At 39.5% G+C, this 27,469-nt stretch overlaps 1 protein-coding gene across 1 annotated transcript in view; it reads right to left on the reverse strand.

Annotated features, from left to right (window-relative positions):
* The window catches only part of gli3 (GLI family zinc finger 3), a 159,539-nt gene that overhangs the window by 40,402 nt on the left and 91,668 nt on the right, over nucleotides 1–27,469 (reverse strand). Inside the window, exon 5 of the mRNA XM_062985354.1 lies at nucleotides 1,246–1,451. Coding sequence (XP_062841424.1) covers nucleotides 1,246–1,451 — 206 coding nt within the window. The remainder of the gene's footprint in view (nucleotides 1–1,245; nucleotides 1,452–27,469) is intronic.

The raw sequence follows: 27,469 nt of genomic DNA on the forward strand, positions 1-27,469 counted from the left end.
CGACGATTGGCCTGTTGTTCAGATATGGGCGGGACTAAGCCGGATGGGGTCTCTCTCCAATGACTGGTGCAATTACGACCTCTGCTGGCTGATTGATGGCGCCTGCACAGAGATGAGAAAAGAGTGCTCTCAGGGTGTGTCCTCTACGTACACAACGCTGAGCAATGGTTGTCAACCAACTGCAATTTGGAATGGAGGATTTAGGTAATTCAATTTGACTAGATTGGAAGAAAATTGGGAGAACTAGATAGGCTTACTAAAATTCTTGTGATTTAAAGTTGCAGATCACCATAAAATGTTTGAGATTTATAACAATTCCACACTTAATGCATAACAGCGACACTTGTATGGCGGTAAAGTGGCTCACTACTTCGATTCACCTAGCAGACTTCTCGCTCGCTTTATTTGGAACGGAAACACAATTCGAAGAAATCTCCAATTGGCTTCCATTAGTAGTTGAACTCCAGGCTTCGATTAAAGCTTCCCGGCTGAGCATGAGGCAGAGGGGCCGACACGCTTCACAAAAACAGCAGGTTCCCGCCAACCCTGTAATTGATTTCCTTGCCTGGCTCCATGCAAGGAACCCAAATGGCTCCCTGCAGGCCTGTAAAGCATCCAGTTCCTCCTCCCATCATTGTTCCCTTCATTTGTGGCCTCTGCCTTGAGCCCAGAACCTCTGACTCCTCTTGACTTTGAACATGACCACTATTGCTCAATGATTCTCCTCATGGGGCAGCGACATGAGCAAGAGATCAAAAGAAAATGACCCACTCCTGGGAGAAAAACCCCCATGTGGAGATCAGTACCGCCTCATCATAATAATATACACTGATCAGCCATAACATTAAAACCACCTCCTAGTTTTTACACACAGGAATCAATAGAGATGCTGCAGCCCCAATGTCCACATAAGTAAAACCTGTTTATTTTATAATTGACCATTTTAAAGATGGCTTGCAAGATTTTATGCACATATTTAGGATCTGTAAGGTGCAAAAGCATCAAAGCGTTCACATTTATGTATGCTGGTAAATTGTAATGGTAATTGTAATACCTTAAAATGTTCCCACGTCAATTTAATTTTCATTGCTTTCATATAACTAAAAAAAAAGCAAAAAAGAATGCAAGAAAGGCAATGGTGCCCATGGAGGACATTCTCCTAAACCATATCTCTATGATCTCTGCTATGGACAGTCTATTAGAAGAAATGTTAGCGGCCCCAGAGTAAGTCCCTGAGGTACTCACCATCTGCAGGGCTGAGTCCCCTGGCTGCGGAGATCACAGAAAAAGAAGGGCTGCTATGAAGCGAGCGGATGTAGTCCATGTAGGGGTTGATGTACGGGGGCGGAGGGTTAAAGGGTGACTCGGCTCCGACCGACGGGTTCCGGTGGGGCGGGATTCTGATGACGGAGATATCAGAAAACGTAGGGCTGCCTGCCAGCGTAGGGGGCCTGGATCGAAAAACACAGAGAACAAAATGAATAATCAATGCAAATGTCTTCGTTTATGTAGAAAGAATGTCACCACAGATTAGAGTGGATTATAGAGCCGAGGACCAACTCGTCGGTTTGAAGTGAATCACAGGCGAAGACGAAGGTTCGGTACCGCTCTCTGCTCCAGGTCTTTCTACTCCGAATGCAGCAGGATCTAGAGCAGGAAATGAATGGTGACACTATCTGTCTCCATCTGTGCAGCCAAATCTTCGAGCAAGAGGGAAGAATCGAGCCCGAGCCACATTTCAACTGTTCCCCTCGCAGACATTTCCTAAGATCAAAGCCAGCTTTCATTGCTGCGTCTTAATCGGACTGAGGCGCCAGGAATCTTCATCTCTTCCTACAATGCCTTGCTATGTTTTTTTTTAAATAGATTCGTAAACCCAAATTTTACCACAAAAGTAATGTATACATTAAATAGTCAATGTATACATCCTTGTTGAACAATATTAACTGATCTATCTATTACAGTGGTACCTTGTAACTCAATGTTCCCTAAACTCAAAATCTTTGAAACTCAACGCACTTTGTGAAGAAATTTGTACCATTAAACATCTTCAACCTTCTGTTGATGCATGCTCAATAATCCAGGTACACAAATCCACAAAGTTGAATCAGTTCATCTGGACACAAGTTTGTTGTAGAGATACGTTTCGTCACTCAATCCGAATTATCTCTACAACAAACTTGTGTCCAGATGAACTGATTCAACTTTGTGGATCTTCAACCTTGTTTTAAAAGTTATGTATTTAATTTTAAATTAACAATAAACAACCGCTTTGTTCCGCGCATTTGAGACTACATTTGCTCAAATTTACTCTGCGTCCACATGTATGTGTGTTAAGCTGGATTTTCCTCACTGTTTCACTTTTAAACTTGTGTTATAGCTCGGGGTTCTGAGAAATTGTGAGTCTAAAACGCTTATCATTAAAAAAGCGTGACGTGACAATGTATTTAAAGAACGACTAAACTTCTCTTAATTATTACTGCTCATAAGTTCCCTCCACTAATAAAAATCCTCGCTGTTGTTTTAGTGCAATAAGTCATATTCCATGATCAAGCATCTCTACGATGCAATAAATCATATGGTATTCCATGATCAAGCATCTTCACGATTAAGAAGCGTAAGGAAACAATAAGTAAAGGTAAAGTGCAGGTTTTATTGTATTTTTATATTATATATTATATAATTTTAAGTGTTTTTCAATTGTATTTCAGTGTTTTTATATTATACTTGTGTTATTTTCAGTCTATGTGTCAAAAACAACCACATTATTTTACACTAGCCTAAAATATATGCAGTTCCACAGGACCACAGAACACATTAACAGGTTTCCCATACATCCATATGGGAAAAAATACCTTGAAACTCAACACCTTTTAAACTCGACGCCAGTCCCTAAACCAATTGGCGTCAAGTTTCAAGGTACCACTGTATTTACATTTAGCAGACGATCTGTCGCCTCACAGCAAGAAGGTCCTGGGTTTGATTCCCAGGCAGAGCAGTCTGGGTCCTTTCTGTGTGGCATTTGCATGTTCTCCCTGTGTCTGTGTAGGTTTCCTCCAGGAGCTCCGGTTTCCTCCCACAGTCCAAAGACACAGAGTCAGGTTAATTGCCCCTAGGAATGAGTGTGTGTAAATGTGTGTGTGTTTGCTTTGTGATGGACTGGCAACCTATCCAGGATGTTTCCTGCCTTTCGCCCAGTGAATCGGACCCACCGCGACCCTGAGATGTGCATGAAAGCGGCTATAAAACAGACAATGAATAAATAAACAATTTGAGCAGGCCTTGCTCAGGGGTCCAACAGTGATTACTTGGTGGCAGTGGGGCCTAAACCAGCAACCTTCTGTTTGCTAGTCCAGTACCTTAACCACTGAGCTACCACTGTCTTACCAGACGATTTGATCCATAGCGACTTATTAGCGACAATTACGATTAAGTACAATTTAAGCAAAGGGCGGCACCGTGGTTCTGTGGGTAGCACTGTCACCTCAAAGCAAGAAGGTCCTGGGTTCGATTCCCAGGTGAAGCGGTCTGGGTCCTTTCTGTGTGGGTTTCCTCCCACCGTCCAAAGACATCCAATCAGGTTAACTGAAGATACAAAATTACCCCTAGGTACAAGTGTGTGTGTGTTGTGTTTGACCTGTCATGGACTGGCAACCCATCCAGGATGTTTCCTGCCTTTCGCCCAGTGAATCGGACCCACCGCGACCCTGAGATGTGCATGAAAGCGGCTATAAAACAGACAATGAATAAATAAACAATTTGAGCAGGCCTTGCTCAGGGGTCCAACAGTGCTTACTTGGTGGCAGTGGGGCCTAAACCAGCAACATTCTTTTTGCTAGACAGTACCTTACCTTGGAGTTAAATTCATATTAGAGGATTGAAGTCACAACCCCTAGTTTACAAGGATGGTGCTTTAACCCCTGACACTTGCATGTCGTTGGACTGTGGGAGGATACCGGAGCACCCGGAGTAAACCCACGCAGACACAGAAAGGACCCGGAGCGCCCCACCTGGGGATCGAACCCAGGACCGTCTTGCTCTGAGGCGACAGTGCTACCCACTTAGCCACTGTGCCGCTGAAGATGAGGGTAAAAGTTAAATGAGAAAAAATGATAATAATAGAAGCTGTAGGTAGTATCTAAGCCTCCCTGAAGATTGACAATCTCTCTTTGAAAAGCAATCACCGCAATAACTACAACATTCATTTATCTGATATGTCGTCGCTTTGCTACAAAATCAATACCAGCGACAGCGGCTTTAACACGAGCTTAAAATCAATGGCCCGGTCACCGGGACAACAAAAACCTTCACTGATCCGAGCTGAGCCACCGAATCTCCGTTGTCTGTTCAACTTTTACACACGTGTGGTAAATTAGCCTTCGATGAACATTTACATCAGGCTAATTTACCACACATTTGTAAAACTTGAACAGACAATGGAGATTCGAGCTCGTTTTGCTGTGATGGCGTATTTCCAGAGCCCAGAAGAGTTAGCACGCATCACTGTAGGCACTCCATCGACGTGACGATGATGAGCCCTGTCACGCTCCGCCCGTTAGGACAGAGCCGCTAAACGACTCTCGCGTTGCTATTTTTCTTCATTGGTTTAGCACGGAGCGCTGGATCTCAACAGCCCCACTGCAATTATATAAAGGCTGTGTGACTGGAGAGGGATGACTAGAAGACACGTCTAGTGGTCTGATAAAATAGAGTCTAATAAAATGTGTATTTTTTAAACAGTTGATGTAGAAATGGGGTTTAAATCAGTACATGTCATGTATTTTTAATTATTTTAAAGCTCCTGTAAATACTGTGGTAGGAATCCGAGATTAAATGTGGTCCAATGTTAATCACCTACTCTACACATACACTCACCGAGCACTTTATTAGGTACACTTAACTGGTACCTACACTCTATGATTCCTTTAAAAGCTACACCTACCATAACGATGGATTTTGTGGGTATACAATTACTAACTTTAGCCCACCTGTTCTGCTCTAAAGACTATGTCACCCCCCCCTTCAGTACCCCATTTATTATTTAAAAAAGAACCACATACACCCCCCCCCAGGCAGCATGGTGGCTAGGTGGGTAGCACTGCCAGCTCACAGCAAGACAGTCCTAGATTTGAGTCCTAGTTGGAGCACTCCAGGTTCTTTCTGCGTGGAGTTTGCATGTTCTCCCTGTGTCTCTGTGGGTTTCCTGCAGTGCTCTGGTTTCACTCCACAGTCCAAAGACATGCAGTCAGGTTAACTGGAGCTTATGTATGTATGTCACCCTACATGTATCACCCTATTGTGATGGCTAGACGACTTGGTCAGAGCATCTCCAAAACTGCAGCTCTTGTGGGGTGTTCCCCCGTCTGCAGTGGTCAGTATCTATTAAAAGTGGTCCAAGGAAGGAACAGTGGTAAACCGGCGACAGGGTCATGGGCGGCCAAGGCTCATTGATGGGGAGCTAAGGCTGGCCTGTGCGGTCCGATCCAACAGACGAGCTACTGTAGCTCAAATTGCTAAATAAGTTAATGCTGGTTGTAATAAAAAGGTGTCAGAATACACAGTGCACAGTGCATTGCTCGTGGGGCAGCACAATATTAGGAAGGTGGTCAAAATGTGGTGTGTGTATATATATACAGTGTATCACAAAAGTGAGTACACCCCTCACATTTCTGCAAATATTTTATTATATCTTTTCATGGGACAACACTATAGAAATAAAACTTGGATATAACTTAGAGTAGTCAGTGTACAACTTGTATAGCAGTGTAGATTTACTGTCTTCTGAAAATAACTCAACACACAGCCATTAATGTCTAAATGGCTGGCAACATAAGTGAGTACACCCCACAGTGAACATGTCCAAATTGTGCCCAAAGTGTCAATATTTTGTGTGACCACCATTATTATCCAGCACTGCCTTAACCCTCCTGGGCATGGAATTCACCAGAGCTGCACAGGTTGCTACTGGAATCCTCTTCCACTCCTCCATGATGACATCACGGAGCTGGTGGATGTTAGACACCTTGAACTCCTCCACCTTCCACTTGAGGATGCGCCACAGGTGCTCAATTGGGTTTAGTCCATCACCTTTACCTTCAGCTTCCTCAGCAAGGCAGTTGTCATCTTGGAGGTTGTGTTTGGGGTCATTATCCTGTTGGAAAACTGCCATGAGGCCCAGTTTTCGAAGGGAGGGGATCATGCTCTGTTTCAGAATGTCACAGTACATGTTGGAATTCATGTTTCCCTCAATGAACTGCAGCTCCCCAGTGCCAGCAACACTCATGCAGCCCAAGACCATGATGCTACCACCACCATGCTTGACTGTAGGCAAGATACAGTTGTCTTGGTACTTCTCACCAGGGCGCCGCCACACATGCTGGACACCATCTGAGCCAAACAAGTTTATCTTGGTCTCGTCAGACCACAGGGCATTCCAGTAATCCATGTTCTTGGACTGCTTGTCTTCAGCAAACTGTTTGCGGGCTTTCTTGTGCGTCAGCTTCCTTCTGGGATGACGACCATGCAGACCGAGTTGATGCAGTGTGCGGCGTATGGTCTGAGCACTGACAGGCTGACCTCCCACGTCTTCAACCTCTGCAGCAATGCTGGCAGCACTCATGTGTCTATTTTTTAAAGCCAACCTCTGGATATGATGCCGAACACGTGGACTCAACTTCTTTGGTCAACCCTGGCGAAGCCTGTTCCAAGTGGAACCTGTCCTGGAAAACCGCTGTATGACCTTGGCCACCATGCTGTAGCTCAGTTTCAGGGTGTTGGCAATCTTCTTATAGCTCAGGCCATCTTTGTGGAGAGCAACAATTCTATTTCTCACATCCTCAGAGAGTTCTTTGCCATGAGGTGCCATGTTAAATATCCAGTGGCCAGTATGAGAGAATTGTACCCAAAACACCAAATTTAACAGCCCTGCTCCCCATTTACACCTGGGACCTTGACACATGACACCAGGGAGGGACAACGACACATTTGGGCACAATTTGGACATGTTCACTGTGGGGTGTACTCACTTATGTTGCCAGCTATTTAGACATTAATGGCTGTGTGTTGAGTTATTTTCAGAAGACAGTAAATCTGCACTGCTATACAAGCTGTACACTGACTACTCTAAGTTATATCCAAGTTTCATGTCTATAGTGTTGTCCCATGAAAAGATATAATGAAATATTTGCAGAAATGTGAGGGGTGTACTCACTTTTGTGATACACTGTATATATAAATATATATATATATATATATATATATATATATATATATCTTGCTAGAGATGGGTAATGTGTACAGGGAGTCACGCACTGCTCTCTATTATTCACCATCTCTGTGTAGGTGTCTTTAAACAGCCAGCAGAGGTCGCAATTGCTGCAGTGATGAGGAATCTTTCAACCACCACCTTACACCAGACATAGCAAATAAACAGTGTCCGCATAGACGGCTAAAACTGAACTCGGATCTCAGTGGTGGTGGATACCACCAGAGCGGCCTTTTGTTACCCGGTAATGGACGGTGGTAGCTCAGTGGTTAAGATACTGGACTAGTAATCAGAAGGTTGTCGGTTCAAGCCTCACCACAGCCACTGTTGGGCCCCTTCATAATTTTAAGTCGCTTTGGATAAAAGCATCAATTTTAGTTTACAAATAAAAAAACCAGATATTTACCTGGAATTTGTACTTGACTGAGTCTGTATATGTACCTTTTTTACTTAAGTGTTTTTACAGATACCTGCCAACCTTGTAAATGAACACTTAATACCCTGGAAAGGGGCTTTAGTGAGACATTCAGGCACCACAAGCTGCCAGAACAGCTTCAGACGTTTCTGGAACTGCACTAAAACTGATGGGACACTATTTTTCCAGAACATATTTCCATAATTAAAGTTATAGTCATAATACAGTGCTGGCTAACTTGCTTTTCCATTAGCTGTTCAGCTGTTGAGTCGAGATCTACTGACTGTGAATCCCTTCTGCACTGTACATGGAGACCACTGCCATTAGAATAGAAATGACTTCTTGTTTATGGTGTGTGAATGCCTGACGTGCTAATGCAAAGAGAAAAAAGAGCAGAAATATAAATTATGTTCAGTCACAGTGATTCAAGATGAAGTTTAAAAGAGTTAGCTGATCTTTTTAATCCAGATTTAGCTTCTACACCTGATTAAAGATTCACATCAAAGAGTAAAAACTGAGTAACCAGGCCAGCTCGGGATTAGCAGTGTCGTGGTATGCAGAAAGACTCAGAAACAGAAGGAAAAAAAACTCAAAATGATTAAAAAGATTATATAAAGGACTTTTAGTCATCTTTAAACGACTGCCTTTGACTTTAGTAGAGAGGCAAAGCAGAGAAAGAGGAAAAACACATGGAAGTTATTTCCTCTCCCTCTCACTCTCTGTTTATATGAAATTAGGTGTCGACTCTGAGCGCTTCAAGTCCACGTGAAAGGCCATAGTCACAGACGAAATAAACAAACGAGTTAATGTGTTTTTGAGTTCTTTTCAAACAGGAAACTGAATCCTGCTGTGTCAACATTGTGGTCCCAACAGAGCATGACAGCATGACATCAGTTCCACAACGTTAGAAGCTTCACTCACTGCTGCTTTCATTATGAGGAATCAGTAAAGTAAGACACTTCACTGTCCCGGAACCCGGGGTCTCGGGTCAATGAGAGATTGGTTGAACCAGCAACCTTCTGATTACTAGTCCAGTACTTTAACCACTAGGCTACAGTTGCCCTAAACATACAATCAGGTCAATTTTAAAGAAGAATTTACATTTTACATTTCCAGACATCCCAAGTTGCAAAAACTCATTTCAGGGAGGTACCCCTGGACCCGGACCTCGACCCCCCAAGCCCCCAAAAAAAGCCCCCCCCAAAAAAAGCTAAAGCTAAAAAACCTCTCGCACACACCAAAGGATATGGGTGTTAACAGAACTTTTAGGAGCTGCTAACTGAGCTACTAAGCTAACTGTTTGCATCACAAACACATTAATGTGTACTACATAGTGCACTACATAGTGTGAAAGATAATACACATAGTGCACTAGATTGTATATTAGAAAATAATTTATGTTCCTTACTTAGTGCACTAAATTGTATATCAGATAACGGATTTAGGTTCCCTACACAGTGCACTAAATTGTATATCAGATAACAGATTTATGTTCCCTACATAGTGCACTAGATAGTATTTTAGATATAAATTTATGTTCCCTACATAGTGCACTAGATAGTGAATTAGACAATTGGTTTATGTTCCCTACACAGTGCACTAGATTGTATATCAGATCACGCATTCATGTTCACTACATAGTGCACTAGAAAGTATAACTAGATGATGATTTGTGTTCCTTACATAGTGCACTAGATAGTGTGTTACATAATTAATTATGTTCCCTACATAGTGCACTAGATTGTATATCAGATAACGGATTTATGTTCCCTACACAGTGCACTAAATTGTATATCAGATAACGAAGTTAATAAGCGATCGGGGAAAAAAGTCGCCTGCGTGCGCGTGTTGCTCTTGGCCGCTCGTTCTAGATTCCAGGAGATTTTATCTGACTTGCAGGGATCAGGGAGCCGCTATGTATATGCGGGAGACTCCCGGAACTTCCGGGAGACTTGGGATGTCTGCATTTCGCAAACGCCTGTATCCAAAGTGACTTACAATTGAGATCATACACAATGCAAGCAACCGAAGGTTAAGGACCTTCCTTGGTCAAGGGCCCAACTAGGACCAACAGACCAAAAACCCCTTTTGAGCAAGCCGAGGGCGACAGTGGGAAAAAACTCAGGAGGAAAGAAATTATACAAACACAAAATTACATTGAACTAAAAGTTATAATTAGCGAATAATAATAATAATATAAACAAATTGAGTTCTTCATTATTCAGTCCAGTCTGTAATAAAGGCAGTAGTGAGTTCTGGACATTTATGGTGCAAACACGCTAGGTTTCCGTCACATCTAGCGGGAGCAGCATTGTTGGCACGGCAGTCTCGGGTGGGTAAACAGGTTTCCAAGCTTTTGGCACCATTAAGGCCTCACTAGGTCAGTTTAGTATCTCCAACTGACCTGACTGCATGTCTTTGGACTGTGGGAGGAAACCCACACAGAGACGAGGAGAACATGCAAACTCCACACAGAAAGGACCCGGGGAATCAAAGCTCCACCTGGGAATCAAACCCAGGACCTTCTTGCTGTGATGCGGAGCTATTCACCAAGCCACCGTGCCGCAATGTTGGTGGAAGTGTAATGTAATGTTGATGGAAGTCTTTAGTCAATTAGGTAAATAAATAATACTGTACTAAAAACACTGCAGTCAGGGAGAACTGGTTAGGATAAAATCTTCCAGATCGTGAGGCTGTAAATATCTGTCAGTGCTGGACTGAACTTCCTCATTCCTGATCTGCCACGGATTCATAGAAATGTCTGATAGCCGCAGCAGGGGTGGAAATCATGGAACGGATTCCTGCAGGGGGTGACGAAGGGGTTGCCAGGAGAGAGGGCTAGTCATTAAGGCCTCTTGTTGAGGGGTTGCCAGATATTTGTGTGTGCATGTGTGTGTGAGAGAGAGAGAGAGAGAGAGAGAGAGAGAGAGAGAGAGAGAGAGTAAAACCATGTCCTAATACAGTGAATATTACTGAACCGCCACAACATTAAAACCACCTCCTTGTTTCTACGCTCACTGTCCATTTTATCAGCTCCACTTATCATATAGAAGCACTTTGTACTTACAATTACTGACTGTAGTCCATCTGTTTTTCTGCATGCTTTGTTAGCCCCCTTTCATGCTGTTCTTCAATGGTCAGGACCCCCACAGGACCACCACAGAGCAGGTATTATTTAGGTGGTGGATTATTCTCAGCACTGCAGTGACACTGACATGGTGGTGGTGTGTTAGTGTGTGTTGTGCTGGTATGAGTGGATCAGACACAGCAGCGCTGCTGGAGTTTTTAAATACTGTGTCCATTCACTGTCCAATCTATTAGACACTCCTACCTAGTTGGTCCACCTTGTAGATGTAAAGTCAGAGACGATCGCTCATCTATTGCTGCTGTTTGAGTTGGTCATCTTCTAGACCTTCATCAGTGGTCACAGGACGCTGCCCACGGGATGCTGTTGGCTGGATGTTTTTGATGGTGGACTACTCTCAGTCCAGCAGTGACAGTGAGGTGTTTAAAAACTCCATTAGCATTGCTGTGTTTTATCCACTCATACCAGCACAACACACACTAACACACCACCACCATGTCAGTGTCGCTGCAATGCTGAGAATGATCCACCACCTAAATAATACCTGCTCTGTGGTGGTCCTGGGAGGGTCCTGACCATTGAAGAACAGCATGAAAGGGAGCTAACAAAGCATGCAGAGAAACAGATGGACTACAGTCAGTAATTGTAGAACTACAAAGTGCTCCTATATGGTAAGTGGAGCTGATAAAAGCATTATTCCCCAACTCAAGCCAGCAGAGGTTGTAATTGCACCAGTTATGAGGAACCCTGGTCTGGCTTGTCCCACCCTTGAACAACAGCCAATCTTTGTTCATGTAGCCGCCCAGCTCTGCCATCCGAGGTTCGATACGATGTATTCAAAATCCCACCTCTGGTGTGCTAGCGTATTTTACCGCTGCGCCACCTGAGTGGCCTTATACGAATAAATTTGACTTGACTCTATTATCCCAGCATGAATTCACAATATTCCAAGAGTATCTTACATTTACATTTACGGCATTTAGCAGACGCTTTTATCCGAAGCGACTGTTGTCTGTTGTTGCAAAGCTTTGAGATTTTCAATGAAAAATCCTTGCTCGATAATTCGCCCACTGTATATAAACACACGCCCAGTCTGTGTAACGAAAAAGCAAACAAAATCTACACAGGAAGCTGAAATCAAAGCATGAAACCAAAACTAGCCACGTGGATTTCATGCAATTTCAAGGCATTCTGAGAAAACAAAAACAAACTGTTGTAAGGATAACAAATACAAGAGTGGAAAGTCAGGAACGCTTATTTGAGGCTTTTCTTGGAATGGTACAATCATCTGAACTAGAGATTCTGAGGGTTAAAAAACTATTTTTGTTTATAGTTTATGGAAATATTCAGTCCTGGTGGACAAGCTGAAGCAAACACAAAATGTTATAAACTATTAAATTAGCAAATGCTTTGAGCTATGCTCTTCATTATGTGCCATGCATTTTCAATACAAGTAAGATCTGGACTGCTGACAGGTCAATTAAGCACACACGCTCTGTGTTTATGCAGCCACACTGTTGTAGCAAGCAATTAAGAGTCAGTGGTACCTTCACACATATGCCAGTCAACCATACCGGCACTGATGACTCCCAAACTTTCCACTGTTTTATGGTCCTTCTGGGATGAACTCAGGCCCAGAGAACTCGACAGCCTCTGCATAGAATTGATGTGACTTTCTCCTTAAGTTTCAGGCTACATTTTTTAATGCAGCGGTAGACTGTGCTAAATGACAGTAGTTTTCTGAAGTACACAATCATGATACCCTCACCTGTTACCAATTCATCTGCTTTTTGTGGAATCTTTCCAAAGTGTGTAACTTGAAAATTTTATAAACTTAAATTTATTATAATATAACTATTTTTTTACTATTATTTTGTCCCAGCTTTTTTGGAGTATGCTACAGGCATCAAATCAAAATATTTACAAAATACAATCGAGTTAACGACTAGAATAAAGTGGTGGTAAAGCATGAAAATGAAACGAAATCCCCCCATCCTGTTTTTCATTCTGGTTTAATAAAGCACATGATTAAAATTCCCCTACTTATTGAGACCCTGCGGTCACATATGGGGACGTTACATTTTTGCTTAACTTAGACCTGCTGTCCTCATTCGTAGACACTTTTGTCTGGCATCTAGCGATAGCAAAAGTACTAGACATTAAATAAGGTAAAAAAGATGAAAATGCTCAGGTATTAAGAGGCTAAAATAGATGGCTCAGGGGACAGGAAAAGAAGAACACACAGTATCATAAATGTAAAGCATTAGTGTAAAATGCCAACCTCTTAAATCTCTTAAAAGAAAAAGGCATACATGTGAAGAATCAGTGTGTAAAATGCATCTGCTAACATGAATGAGTGAAGAAGCGATTAGGTAAATAAGTGAAGTGCTTTGCATCTACCAGCCGTGGTTAGTGGTGATTTCTTTCAAGTTCTCTCCAAAAGGATGTGAGCTTCCTTTGGGTCTGGAAGCGAATAAACCTGAAGCATGCTTCAGGCAAGAAAGGACATGACAAGAGTGAGGGCTTGCTTCAAAAAAAGCAAAGTATGGATGACATGGATATTATAAAACATTATGAAAAGCAGAACACCGGACATGTTACCATACAGTCGGACAAAACAAGACAAGGAGTCAGAGGTTACACAGGTGATTATGGGATCTACCCTAAGGCTTAGTGTGTCTCTGTACGTGTGTGTGTGTGTGTGTTTGTTTAGAACTTTAAAACATCCTTAAAACACCCTTATCATTCAGACTCATGGAGACGACTAAGAAAGTCATCAGGGGTGTAAATGAGAAAGAGTGAGAAGTAACCCCGAAACCCATCGCCCATTCTTTTCCTTTTGTAAATTGGGGGAAGGAAAAAAAAAGAATGGGGGGAAAGGGGGGGTGCAGACGTTAGAGGAGGGGAGCACGGATAGCCTACTTTATTCTTGCCATTTCATCCATCTTGTTGGACTAATAAAATGTCAAGCACAGTGCGTTGATATTTAATCATGAGTGAACCATCGGGAGGGGTGTGTGCGCAAACGTGTGTGTGTGTGTGTTTGTGGAAAAAGAAGAAACAAATTGACAGATGTTTAATACAATGAAGTAGAACATTACAGGAACACGAGGTAAAACACTTACACTAACAAATCTAGAAAGATAGATTTGTAGTGTGCAGCTTACAACACACACACACACACACACACACACACTAGCTGAGCAGGTAGTAGTATTAATATTGTAATACATTTTGATACAATAAGCTTTTTGCAGGTATTGGAAGCACTTTTAAGTCTGTAGCATGATGATATAATTGCACCTATGCTGTAAATCTTATGATTCTAAGATTTTTGTGCAAAATTTTTTATTATTTGTGCCCATTTTGTAAATAAATAAATAAATAAATAAATTACATTTATGGCATAAATTTATGGCATCTGGGACAGGGGACAGTGGTAGCCTAGTGGGTAGAGTTTTGGGCTATGAAAAACTGAAAGGTTGAGAGTTCAAATTCCAACTCTGCCATGCAGCCACTGTTGGGCCCTTGAGCAAGGCTTTAACCCCCTCTGCTCCAGGGGCGCAGTACGATGTCTGACCCTGTGCTCTGACCGCAGCTTCCAAACAAGCTGGGATATGCGAAGAAAGAATTTTGTTGTACTGTACACCTGTATATGTATTTATGACAAGTAAGGGCATTCTATTCTATTCTATTCTATAAAATCCAACCAATTGAAGGTTGAGGGCTTTGCTCAAGGGCCCAGTGATGGCAACCTGGCAATCACTGGGTTTGAACCAGCGACCTTCTGATTACTAGTCAGTACTTTAACTGTTGAGCTACAGTTTCCACTGTCCTACCACTCAGGTCTGACTTGTAATAAATCTGAGATCTGTGCAAGTGACTGGAGCTGCTCCATCAACCTTATCAAACCATGTCTTATGGATATAATACTAAATTTATTTATTATTTATTTATTAGGATTTTAACGGCATGTTTTACACACTTTGGTTATATTCATGACAGGGCAGGTAATCACTGGATTCATCAGTTCAAGTCTGGACAGAGTCATGGACAATTTAGTATCTCCAATTCACCTCACTTGCACATCTTTGGACTGTGGGAGGAAGCCTGAGCACCCGGAGGAAACCCATGCAGACACAACAAAAACACAGAAAGAACCCGGACCGCTCCACCTGGGAATCGAACCCAGGACCTTTTTGCTGTGGGGTGACAGTGATACCCACATCCTATTTTGTACATACATAAATAAATGAATTACATTTATGGATGTAGACGACGCTTTTATCCAAAGTGACATACAATTGTGACAGTATACAATCCATGCAACTGAAGGTTGAGAGATTTGCTAAAGGGCCCAACAGTGGCAACCTGACAATCATTGGGGTTTTAACCAGAGACCTTCTGAAGTTGGACAAGAAGGTCCAAAATATTCAAATTTTTTCCAGTGGTGTTCTGTAGGATCAAGATATGAGATCTGTGCACGTGACTAGAACTACTTCTTCAACCTTGTCAAACCATGTGTTATATCTAGGGCCCTACTAAATTCAAAGGAAAATGTGCTTAGTTTCATAGACCTCATCCACATTTCACGACAGTCACACTCATAAACTGATAGAATAAATGGAAGCTACAATACACAGTACAGCACTACCTTAACGGTTGAATGTAAACCTAGAACATCCAGCTACAGTCTCAAAGATGAAAATATTAATCCGTGTTTTGAGAGTTGAGAGTTTCCAAACTCATTTAGCCGAGTAGTGTATTTAGCTGCTTTACACTTCAACATCTTGGACATTTTGACTAAGCGATTGCTAACTGAATTGCCGTAGGATTGCTAGGACCGCCTCATAGCGCAAAGTAACCTGTAAACGCGAGGCACTTGAATGAGTGAAGGCTCACTTAAAGGATCATTTCCCAGTTCGTGATACGATTTTGTCACCAAGTTGTCACCAAGTTGGACGTTTTTTTATTTATTTTATATTGATTTTCCACATCTAGAAGCACAGAGTCTGGCTAAAGCACCTGAACTTAATAATTCAGAGGGGTGTCCACATATATTTAGACATAAAATGCAATTTCTTTAAAATCTCTGGGAAATATTAGTGAGTATTGATTAGGAAACTACATTAATGTCCATGTGTAAGTTTCCATTGGGGAGACCATGTGACAGTGAGACGTGATCGTGGGGTTTCCATGCTGCTTTAAATAAGAGAGACAAGAGAGGGCATAACGAGGGTCAGAGCAAGCCAGAGCAGGATGGAGAGGAGCGAGAAAGCACAGAGAGACCTGAAAGATGAGAGAAAGGCAGGAGAAAGAGAGAGAGTAAAAAGTAAAACGTGTGCCAGAGAGGGTTTCTCCAGCAGGATTTATAGCGCTGTTCAGTAAAGCTGGTTACCTGCTGTAAGTGGCCCCAGGAGTGTAAGAGCAGGGCCTGCAGCTCCACTCTTAGTAATGTAAGGAACACATTTGCAGCTTGGCACTCGCTGCGCAATCTGACACTCGGCAACTCAACAAGTACCAATTTATTTACAGTACTGTTTACTGAAGTAGAGCATCTACCTACATTCTTACTGAACTCCAGATTTTTAATTCTTTCCAGCAAAATGTACACTTGTTATGTCAATAAAATGCTATTAATAATAATAATAATGTTATTATTAGTATTATTATTTTATTATTATTATCATCAATATTATTATTATTATTATTGTTGTTGTTATTATTATTATTTTATTATTATCATCAATATTATTGTTAATATTATTATTATTGTTTTATTATTATCATCAATATTATTGTTAATATTATTATTATAGTTATTACTGTTAATATTATTATTACTGTTATTATTATTATCAATATTATTGTTATTAACATTATTGTTATTATTATTATTATTATTATCATTATTATTATTATCATTGTTATTGTTATTATTATCATTATTATTGTTATTATTATTATTATTAGTATTAATATCATTATTATTGTTATTATTATCATTATTATTGTTATTATTATTATTATCATTATTATTGTTATTATTATCATTATTATTAGTGGTAGTATTGTTATTATTATTATTATTATCATTATTATTGTTATTATTATCATTATTATTGTTATTATAATTATTAGTTACTATTATTATTGTCATTAACATAGTTATTATTATTATCATTATTATTATTGTTATTATTATCATTATTGTTATTACTATTATTATTATTATCATTATCATTATTATTATCGTTATTATTATCATTATTGTTATTACTATTATTGTCATTATCGTAGTTATTATTATCATTATTATTATTGTTATTATCATTATTGTTATTACTATTATTATTATTATCATTATCATTATTATTATTGTTATTATCATTATTATTATTGTTATTATTATTATCATTATCATTATTATTGTTATTGTTATTATTATCATTATTATTATTATCAACCCTTCAAAAGTGGAAGAAAAAAGGTAGCAAATTATTTCAATATAATTTTTTTAATGATAATAATAATTACATAGCAATACTTTTCCATTTTCAATACTTTTTAATTGTTTGTGTACCGAACATTTTCCTCAACGATTTTATCCTGGTCAGGAACACCCTGGACAGGGCATCTGGCAGGGTATCTGGCAGGGCTTCAACCACTTTATATGACATAAGTATAAACTACTACTTGGACCTTGCTATGATTATTTTATTATATTTATTTTAGATATGTGTTTGGGAGGGAATGCTTTGTGTCTATGCGTAATGTGTGTGTGACTAAGTGGATAAACGTCTTTTGCAGGAATAACCTCCCCCCCTTTTCTTTTTACCCATCCACAGTTTATTGACAGCTTAGCCATGCCTACCAAGTGACTGACAGTCAACATCCTTAAATTGTCTGAACTTGATTACATGGATTTTGCATGTCAATCAAACGAGGCCGTTTATTTCATTTTTTTGGTTCCTTTCTTTACATAAAAGGATTTTTACCAGACTGGAAATAATAGGAAACCAAAAGGAAATTGTGGCTAGCTGAAAAAATTTAATGATACGCATTTGCAGTAATTAGCCATTCAAGGTATTAAATATTTTTATGGCTTTTAAATAAAAATCAGGCATAACATTATGACCACCTTTCTAATGTTGTGTTGGTCCCCCTTTTGCTGCCCCATATGCCACAAACTGTGATGCACTGTGTATTCTGACACCTTTCTATCAGAACCAGCATTAACTTGTTGTTGGATCGGTCCTCACAGGCCAGCTTTCGCGCCCCACGTGCATCAATGAGCGTTGGCTGCCCATGACCCTGTCCTCAGTTTACCACTGTTCCTTCCTTGGATCACTTTTGATAGATACTGACCACTGCAGACCGGGAACACCCCACAAGAGCTGCAGTTTTGGAGATGCTCTGACCCAGTCGTCTAGCCATCACAATTTCTAACACTTGCCCATTTTTCCTGCCTCTAACACATCAACTTTGAGGATAAAATGTCCACTTGCTGCATAATATAAAAAATTCACTATGTTTGATTCACTATGCGAATGGCAGAAAACACACCAGACAGGTCATCAGTTTATTGCAGTCCATCACACACACTCACACTTAAGGTGATTTATTAGCTCCATATGGCCTGACTGCATGTGTTTGGACTAGTGGGAGGAAACCGGAGCACCCGGAGAAAAGCTCAGCTGGTGAATCGAACCCAAGCCCTTCGTGATCTAAGGCCTTACACCCTAAGAAACGTAGAAATGTGGATGTGTACTGGTGATGTAAGGGTGACTGATGTATTACATTATACACTGATCAGCCATAACATTAAAAACCACCTCTTTGTTTCTACACTCAATGTCCATTTTTTCAGCTCCACCATAGAGAAGCACTTTGTAGTTCTACAATTACTGACTGTAGTCCATCGATTTCTCTAAATACCTTTTTAGCCTGCTTTCATGCTGTTCTTCAATGGTCAGGACCCCCACAGGACCACCACCAAGCAGGTATTATTTGGATGGCGGATCATTCTCAGCACTGCAGTGACACTGACATGGTGGTGGTGTGTTAGTGTGTGTTGTGCTGGTATGAGTGGATCATACACAGCAGTGCTGCTGGATTTATTAGACACTCCTACCTAGTTGGTCCACCTTGTAGATGTAAAGTCAGAGACCATCGCTCATCTATTGCTGCTGTTTGAGTTGGTCATCTTCTAGACCCTCATCAGTGGTCACAGGACGCTGCCCATGTGGCGCTGTTGGCTGGATATTTTTGGTTGGTAGACTATTCTCAGTCCAGCAGTGACAGTGATGTGTTTAAAAACTCCATCAGCATTGCTGTGTCTTATCCAATCATACCAGCACAACACACACTAACACACCACCACCATGTCAGTGTCACTGCAGTGCTGAGAATGATCCACCACCTAAATAATACCTGCTCTGTAGTGGTCCTGGGAGAGTCCTGGCCATTGAAGAACAGCATGAAAGGGGGCTAACAAAGCATGCAGAGAAACAGATGGACTACAGTCAGTAATTGTAGTAACTGTAGAGCTGATAAAATGGACAGTGAGTGTAGAAACAAGGAGGTGGTTTTAATGTTATGGCTGATCGGTGTATGTATAATTGCTACATGATAAATACAGTAGTGATTTCTATTAGAAGGAGCATTTACATGTTGTAATAAATAATAGAGCGCTTTAAGAGGATCATAATGTTCTCAGTGATGCTTCACATTAACTATGACTTATCATATTCACATAATACCCCATTCCCTCTTAAAGGCTTACAGAAAAAAAATGGCCAGCCGTTTAAGCTACAAAACCAATGTATGACCAAATATGGGAGGAAAAGAAAGATAGCACTTTAATCTGTTTCCATTTCTCCATTTATCTTCCTCTTTTTCAAATCCTGAAATTGCTCAAGAGGAAAAAAAAACATGCACGCACATACACATAAAGGAAGGCGTTTAAAAAAAATAATAATGCAGTGGCACGCCAAACTTTCTTTGCATCTTTTCATTCTCTGGTGAAAATTGAAGCGGCTTAATGTCAAATCTGGCTGAAGCCAAGCTCTCCGTATCGAACAAGGCGGCGCAAAAATTACCGCGGCGACGATAAGACTGGCAGATAGCATAGAAAGTGAGGAGGAGAGAGAATGCGCTGGTGAAAAGGACCACGGTGGGGAAGTGACTCCACTCAATTATACTGCAAAATTGGTATGAGTGAATATTTTTCATTCAGGTGACTGATGGTATCTGCTGAGCAGCAATACAGATAAATAAGGGAGCTTTCCGTCAACTATAAACATCATTAATCATGAGGCCGGCCCCTGCCTGACCAGCCAGCCGTCCTCACGCTGCAGCGCAGGAGAGAGGCGCTGCGAGCGAGAGAGAGAGAGAGAGAGAGAGAGAGAGAGAGAGCATCCAGGCCTACTTATAACATGTAAAACTCTACAACCACCTTATTTTATTCAATATTTTTATTTCTCTTTTTGTGTTTATAATTAGTTTAATATCTGTAGTAATTATAGACAAACTTAAAATATAAAACATAAAACCAGCTTAGGCTAATTCTAATTTTTATTTTTTTGTTTACCTTTTTTATGTATTTTTATTTAAATAGTTTTTAAGTTTCAGTTTTGTGACAAATGCAATTTTTTTTTACACCATATCAAAATAAACCCATCAGTTTTACACAGAATCAAGGTAAATGTCATTTCATGACGTTATATATGAATGCCCTTGGTTTTGGAATAAGATGACTAGGCTTATGGTCAAGTCTCCACATACATTTGGCTACTTGCATGTTGCTGTTATCATATTGTTACTATATTACTATAATATTATTAAACTGTCATTATTGTACTTGTTTTTGTATATATTAGTATTGTTATTATTATTTTCATTATTATTATTATTGTTATCATATTGCTATTATTGTTACTATTATTACTATATTAATTAATTGTTTATTATTAATTTATTAATGTATTATTGTTATTATTATCATCATCATTATTTTTATGATCACTGTTATTAATTTCATTGTACTTATTGTTGTTTTTGTTATTATATAGTTATTATTATTACTGGTATTATTATCATATTAAATTGTTATTATTGTACTTGTTTTTGTATTATTGTTATTATTTTAATCATTATTATTATCATCATTATTTTTATTATCACTGTTATTATTATTTTCATTATTATTATCATTATTTTTATTATCACTGTTATTATTTTCATTATTATTATTTTTATTATCACTGTTATTATTATTTCCATTATTATTATTATTATTATTTTTATTATCACTGTTATTATTATTTTTATTATTATTACTGTTATTATCACTGTTATTATTATTTTCATTATTATTACTGTTATCACTGTTATTATTATTTTCATTATTACTATTATTATTATTACTGTTATTATTATTTTCATTATTATTATCATATTTATTATCACTAATTATTATTTTCATTATTATTATTACTATCATAATTTTTATTATCACTGTTATTATTTTCATTATTATTATTATATTAAATTATTATTAATGTACTTGTTTTTGTTATTATATTGTTATTGTCACTGTTATTATTATCATATTATTCAATTGTTATTATTGTACTGTTTTTGTATTAATATTGTTATTATTATTATCATTATTTTTATTATCACTGTTATTATTATTTTTATTATTATTATTATATCTACTGTTATTATTTTCATTATTATTATTATTATTACTACTGTTATTATTTTCATTATTATTATTATTATTGTTGTTATTATAGTTATTATTGTTACTATTATTATTATCATATTATTCAATTGTAATAATTGTACTTGTTTTTGCATATATTGTTATTATCATTATTGTTTATTATTGTTTATTATTGTTTATTATTATTACTATAATTAAATAAAGACATTAATATTAACATTAATATTAACAAACTTTTTAAATACAAAAGATTCATAAAATGAGATGCAAAACAAACATTTTGGCATACTGACACAAATCTTAGTAAATATATAGTCCCTTGTGTCTGAGGCTAAGAGACATTATTGTACCTGCTGTGCACATGCTGGGGTAAAAGCTGACCCAACATGCTGACTGACCCAACAACTCATGTCTTTAGGAAATAAAAAAACCCACATTAATACACAGAAAAGGAGAATAATTAAGAAGAGTAATTTTTACATTCTCTGTTGAAGAGCATCATTCAGTCACTCTTTGCTGAGACGAGGCAGAGTGTGTGATAAGGTCATGCATGCTGTGTTAGGGGCTTTGTGGTTTCAGCTCTCATGTTGAAGCACGACTGAGAAGTAAACACCAGCGCGAGTTAACAGCCGAGTGGCAAATGACTCAGTTTGTCCTGTCAGATCGCCAAAGAAACCAGGCTCAGTGTGTACAGGTCTGTGATGTGTCTGTTTTTAAGATATGTTAAAAATATGACACGTCCTGACAATAAGCCATCAGACTATCTGCAAGAGAATTTAATAAAGGTTATAAGGTTACAAGAAGTTATAAATGTTAAAAATGTTACAAGACCCACGTCTTGTTATGTCTTGCTTTTGACACACGTCAAACAAATACACTACATAGCCAAAAATATTTGGACACTGACCATGCACTTGTTGGATCCCATTTTAAAAGCAAGTGTTATTAAAATAGAGTGACCTCTACATGATCTGATCAGCTTTAATAACATCCACTCATTTGAGAAGGCTTCTCACAAGACTTTGAAGTATGTCTGTGGAAATTTGTGCCCATTCGGTCAAAAGAGCATTGGTACAGCTGGGCACTGATGTTGGTCAAGAAAGTCTCAACTGATGTTCCAATTCAATCCAAAGTTGTTCATTGGAAGCTGTTCATTGGACCTGTGGTCAGTGCTCTTTAAACCAAGGTTCTTCATGTCTTAATAGACTTGGCTTTCTGTACAGGTATATGGGAAAGAACCTTCCCTAAACTGTTGCTGCAAAGTTGGAAGCATATAATTTGTTTTACATACTCAATTTACTACACCTGTTAACAACTGTTGTGGCGGAAACGCATGAATCCAAAAATTAAAAGGGGTGTTCCTATACTTTTGTCCATATGGTGTTTCTTTACTGCCCTGGGTACTTCTCGCAAGACTTATCTTAGGATGGTTGCGGGAATTTGTGCCCATTCAGTCAAAAGAGCATTGGTATAGCTGGGCACTGATGTTGGGTCAAGAAATCCTCAATTGATGTTCCAGTTCATTCCAAAGCTGCTCAGTGGAGCTTCATGTCTTTATAGACTTGGCTTTCTGTACAGGTATATGGGAAAGGACCTTCCCTAAACTGTTGCTGTTGGCAGCATATAATTAAATTTATATAAAGAATTTATTACACCTGTTAACAACTGATGTGGCAGAAACGCATTAATTAAAAAAATTACAAGGGGTGTCCCTATACTTTTGTCCGTATGGTGTTTCTTTACTGCCCTGGTTACTACTTAAAAAACTTTGCACCATAATTTGGATTTTGCATGTAGAAGTTTTGTATAAATTCCTTAAATTAAATTAAAGAGCCATTTTATAACCAATGTCCTTCTGCATTGCCATTTTGGCCCACATTGGAAGCATGGAGGCGCCTCGTTGGCATGAATTCACTATATACAGTATATCATACTTTCACCCTCTCACACTTGCTAGTTCCTCTTTATGTAAACACTTTAGAATATAACAGCCATCTAAGTGTCCACGGAAGGAGTAAATACAGCAGCTACTGGCAACCCAGACAGCTAATAAGAAACGAATTAGCCGCTGATACGAGTTTCCATTCTAACCTTGTAATGTGGAGATTAGCTGCAGTCCAGAAAGAGTCATAATGAGGAATCATTTGTAAGTGAATCAGTGAACAAGCTTAGTGATCGATACCCTTAACAGCACCTGATTTATTAACTATGGGGAGTTGTTGCATTGTGTTGCATCGTAAGTTCCTAGTAGTTCATGTTTAAATGGTTTAACATGCTGTATGCATGAATATGAATGTTATTATTTGGTAATAAATATTAACATATAAAAAACAAAGTAAACTTGTTTTAGTGTGCAGGGCTTCAAAAGATTAATTTATTTTATTTATTTATTTTTGGGATGAGCATACAGTTGGTTGGTGTATATCTATCATATAAAGGATAAATTTCTCGCTACTTAAACTGCTAAGCAATTTGTGAAAATGCTACACTTATAATATCTTGTTTTTCAATAATTATTCATATTAATTATTTAATAATGTGGTCCTTAGGATATGCAAACTTTCCCACTCCACTACAAAATTACTGCGATGGATTGATGCCCTGTTCTGGTGTTCCTTTTTGGTGTGGGGGGTGTTTTAAAGGCAAATGGTGTGCATACAGCTGGACTGATTCTGCCCTGTTCTGGTGTTCTTGCCTTGTGCCCAGTGTTTCCCGGTAAAACCGGACCCACTGCGACCCCGACCAGGATAAAAAGATAGATGAAAATGAAATTACCTTTTCACTGCTGGACTGAGAATAGTCCACCAACCTAAAACATCCAGCCAACAGCGCCCCGTAGGCAGCGTCCTGTGAACACTGATGAGGGTCTAGAAGATGACCAACTCAAACAGCAGCAATAGATGAGCGATGGTCTCTGACTCTACATCTACAAGGTGGACCAACTAGGTAGGAGTGTCTAACAGAGTGGACAGTGAGTGGACACGGTATTTAAATTTGTAAATAATAAAATAATACATTTAGCTATAAATTAAGCTAGATTCGGCCAGTCAGGTGTCTACATACAGATATGATTGGCTGGTTGGATGTTGAGGAGAGAGGGGACTGGGGGTGGCCAAGGCTGAGCAATGGACTAACGTCCTGTGCAGGGTGTGTTACTGAAATGCGGCCAGTGATTCCGGGGAAACCGGACCCAGAAAGAATGATCGACACTGGGAGGTGTTGTGACCTCTCACAGGTTTAAAGCAAAGCCTCTCGTGTATGTCTCTCAGTAACAGACATCCCAAGTCTCTCTGAAGTTCCGGGAGTCTCCCGCATATACATAGCGGCTCCCTGATCCCCGCAAGTCAGATAAAATCTCCCGGAATCTAGAACGAGCGGCCAAGAACGCACACAAACGCGCACGCAGGCGACACAGACTTTTTTCCCCGATCGCGTATTAACTCCGTTATCTGATATACAATCTAGTGCACTATGTAGGAAACATAAATCCGTTATCTGATATACAATTTAGTGCACTATGTAGGGAACATAATTAATTATGTAATACACTATCTAGTGCACTATGTAAGGAACACAAATCATCATCTAGTTATACTTTCTAGTGCACTATGTAGGGAACATGAATGCGTTATCTAATACACTATCTAGTGCACTATGTAGGGAACATAAATCCGTGATCTGATATACAATCTAGTGCACTGTGTAGGGAACATAAACCAATTGTCTAATTCACTATTTAGTGCACTACGTAGGGAACATAAATTCATATCTAAAATACTATCTAGTGCACTATGTAGGGAACATAAATCCGTTATGTGATATACAATTTAGTGCACTATGTAGGGAACCTAAATCCGTTAACTAATACGCTACCTAAAGCATTATGTAAGAAACATAAGTCTATTATCTAGTACACTATCTAGTGTACTAAGTAAGGAACATAAATTCTTTTCTAATATACAATCTAGTGCACTATGTAGGGAACATAAATCTATTATCTTTCACACTATCTAGTGCACTATGTAGTACACATATACAAATGTGTTTGTAACGCGAACAGTTAGCTTAGTAGCTCAGTTAGCAGCTCCTAAAAGTTCTGTTATCACCCATATCCTTTGGTGTGTGCGAGAGGTTTTTTAGCTTTTTTTGGCGGGGGGCTTGGGGGGTCAGGGTTGAGGTCCGGGAGTACCTCCCTGAAATGAGTTTTTGCAACTTGGGATGTCTGCAGTAAGAATGAAGTAAATATTATTACACCTCCACTCCACAGGTAAATCCTGCTCTCTTTCTGTTACTATAAAATATTGAACTCCACATCGTCCTCTTCTCGGTATGAATTGACAGAGCTGATGATCATTCTTGTTCATAATTGCGTTTTCCCTCGGCCTAATAGGGCTGCCACAGGAGAAAGCGTGGAGAAACACAAAGGACAGTTAATTTGTGATTTCCGCCGCTCATTCCCAGGCAAATTAAGTGTCAAACAGCTAATACGCAGCATATTTCATTTTATGAGCTTTTAATTTAATTCCGTCCGCTCATATCAGGGTTGTTAGCGGCGCTTAGCGCTCTACGCTAGCGGCCTCCGCTCAGACCGAAGGGGCAATAAATAAACATGTTTCAATTAAAGTCTTCCAAAATAATAACGCGCGACCGAGCTAACTAGCTAACTATTCCTCGTCTGGGAGCGTATCGGCACAGGCTCAGGAAAATGAGATGGTTATTAGCGGCAGAATTTTGTTTTCTTCTGTTAGCCCTCTCTTCTCGTAGCCGTCCATGCTCACTCGCGGGCTGAAGGCGGGCCGGCCAGATTGATTGCATGGCCGCAAGGTAAAAGCAGCTGTAATTACAGGCTGTAATGAGGGGCAGCATGGGGAAGTACCGCAATAATATTCCGCCTGTACTTAGGCATATATTTAATGCCGCTAATAACGATTAATTCTGTTCACATAGGAGAACTTGTCTTAAAACAATTCAATTTTTCTTCCTTAACCGCTGCACCCCGGGCTCCATCGATCCCAAACGCACCTCTGAGCATACACACAAAAAGACAGCTCAGACGAAAAAGCCAGCTAGGCTGTGTATAACACAGATGTTAGTTAGCTTGGCTCGTAGTCCCCGAGCTCGTCATTTTTTCCACCTTTCGCTCTTTCGGTGATGAACTTTAGAATTTCCATGTCAGCTAAACGTTGTTCGGTTGACAGCCGGCGTCTGATGTGGTGTTTGACAGAGAGAAATACGATTTCCGCCCACCCTTACAGCGCCGGTGCTGTCAATGCGAATCGATACGCCACGAAACCGACAGATAACTGTCATTCACATCAGCATTTCAAACATTAAAAAGAAAAAAGTGAAGCGGGAAACGTTTGGAAACGTTCAAAACCGAAACGTCAGGCAGCTTTTGTGGGACTGCTGATGTGTTAGAATTTTATTTGATAGATTTACATGGGTTGTGTCATCAGGTGGTGAACGAGGACTAAACTATTTTGTTAGACAGCGCCCCCCCGTTCACCTGCAGGCCAATGTAGGTATGACAGGTGGAACATGAAATTATTTTTTTTAATATTTAACATTTATTCTCAGCCTCCTAAATGTAAATTTTGCAAGCCCACCTAGTGTGGAGAGCTCGAGATCTTCAGTTGAAATGTTGGCCGAGCATTCGCAGGCACAGTTGGCCATGCCTGAGGGAGGGCTGTTAAATGGGTTTTATTTCAAATGCAGAAATGCCACCTCTGCTGTTAATTAATGAATACGGCTCTTTGTAAAAATCCGTCACAGGCAGGTGGCTGTTCGACCAGCACGGGGGTGGTGAAAGCGCCAAGGAACTTGATTTGAGGAAAACTAAATGGATATATAAATATTTAACTTACAAATATGGAATAGTTGTTGGCCATCCAGAGGTCATGCATACCAGATTTGGCAAAGTGTATATGCCTCTCCTGACACCACCCTTCTTATTTTTATCTGAGCTGTGAACCA

The sequence above is a fragment of the Trichomycterus rosablanca genome, chromosome 23 (assembly GCF_030014385.1).
Source record: "Trichomycterus rosablanca isolate fTriRos1 chromosome 23, fTriRos1.hap1, whole genome shotgun sequence".
Taxonomy (NCBI): Eukaryota; Metazoa; Chordata; class Actinopteri; order Siluriformes; family Trichomycteridae; genus Trichomycterus; species Trichomycterus rosablanca.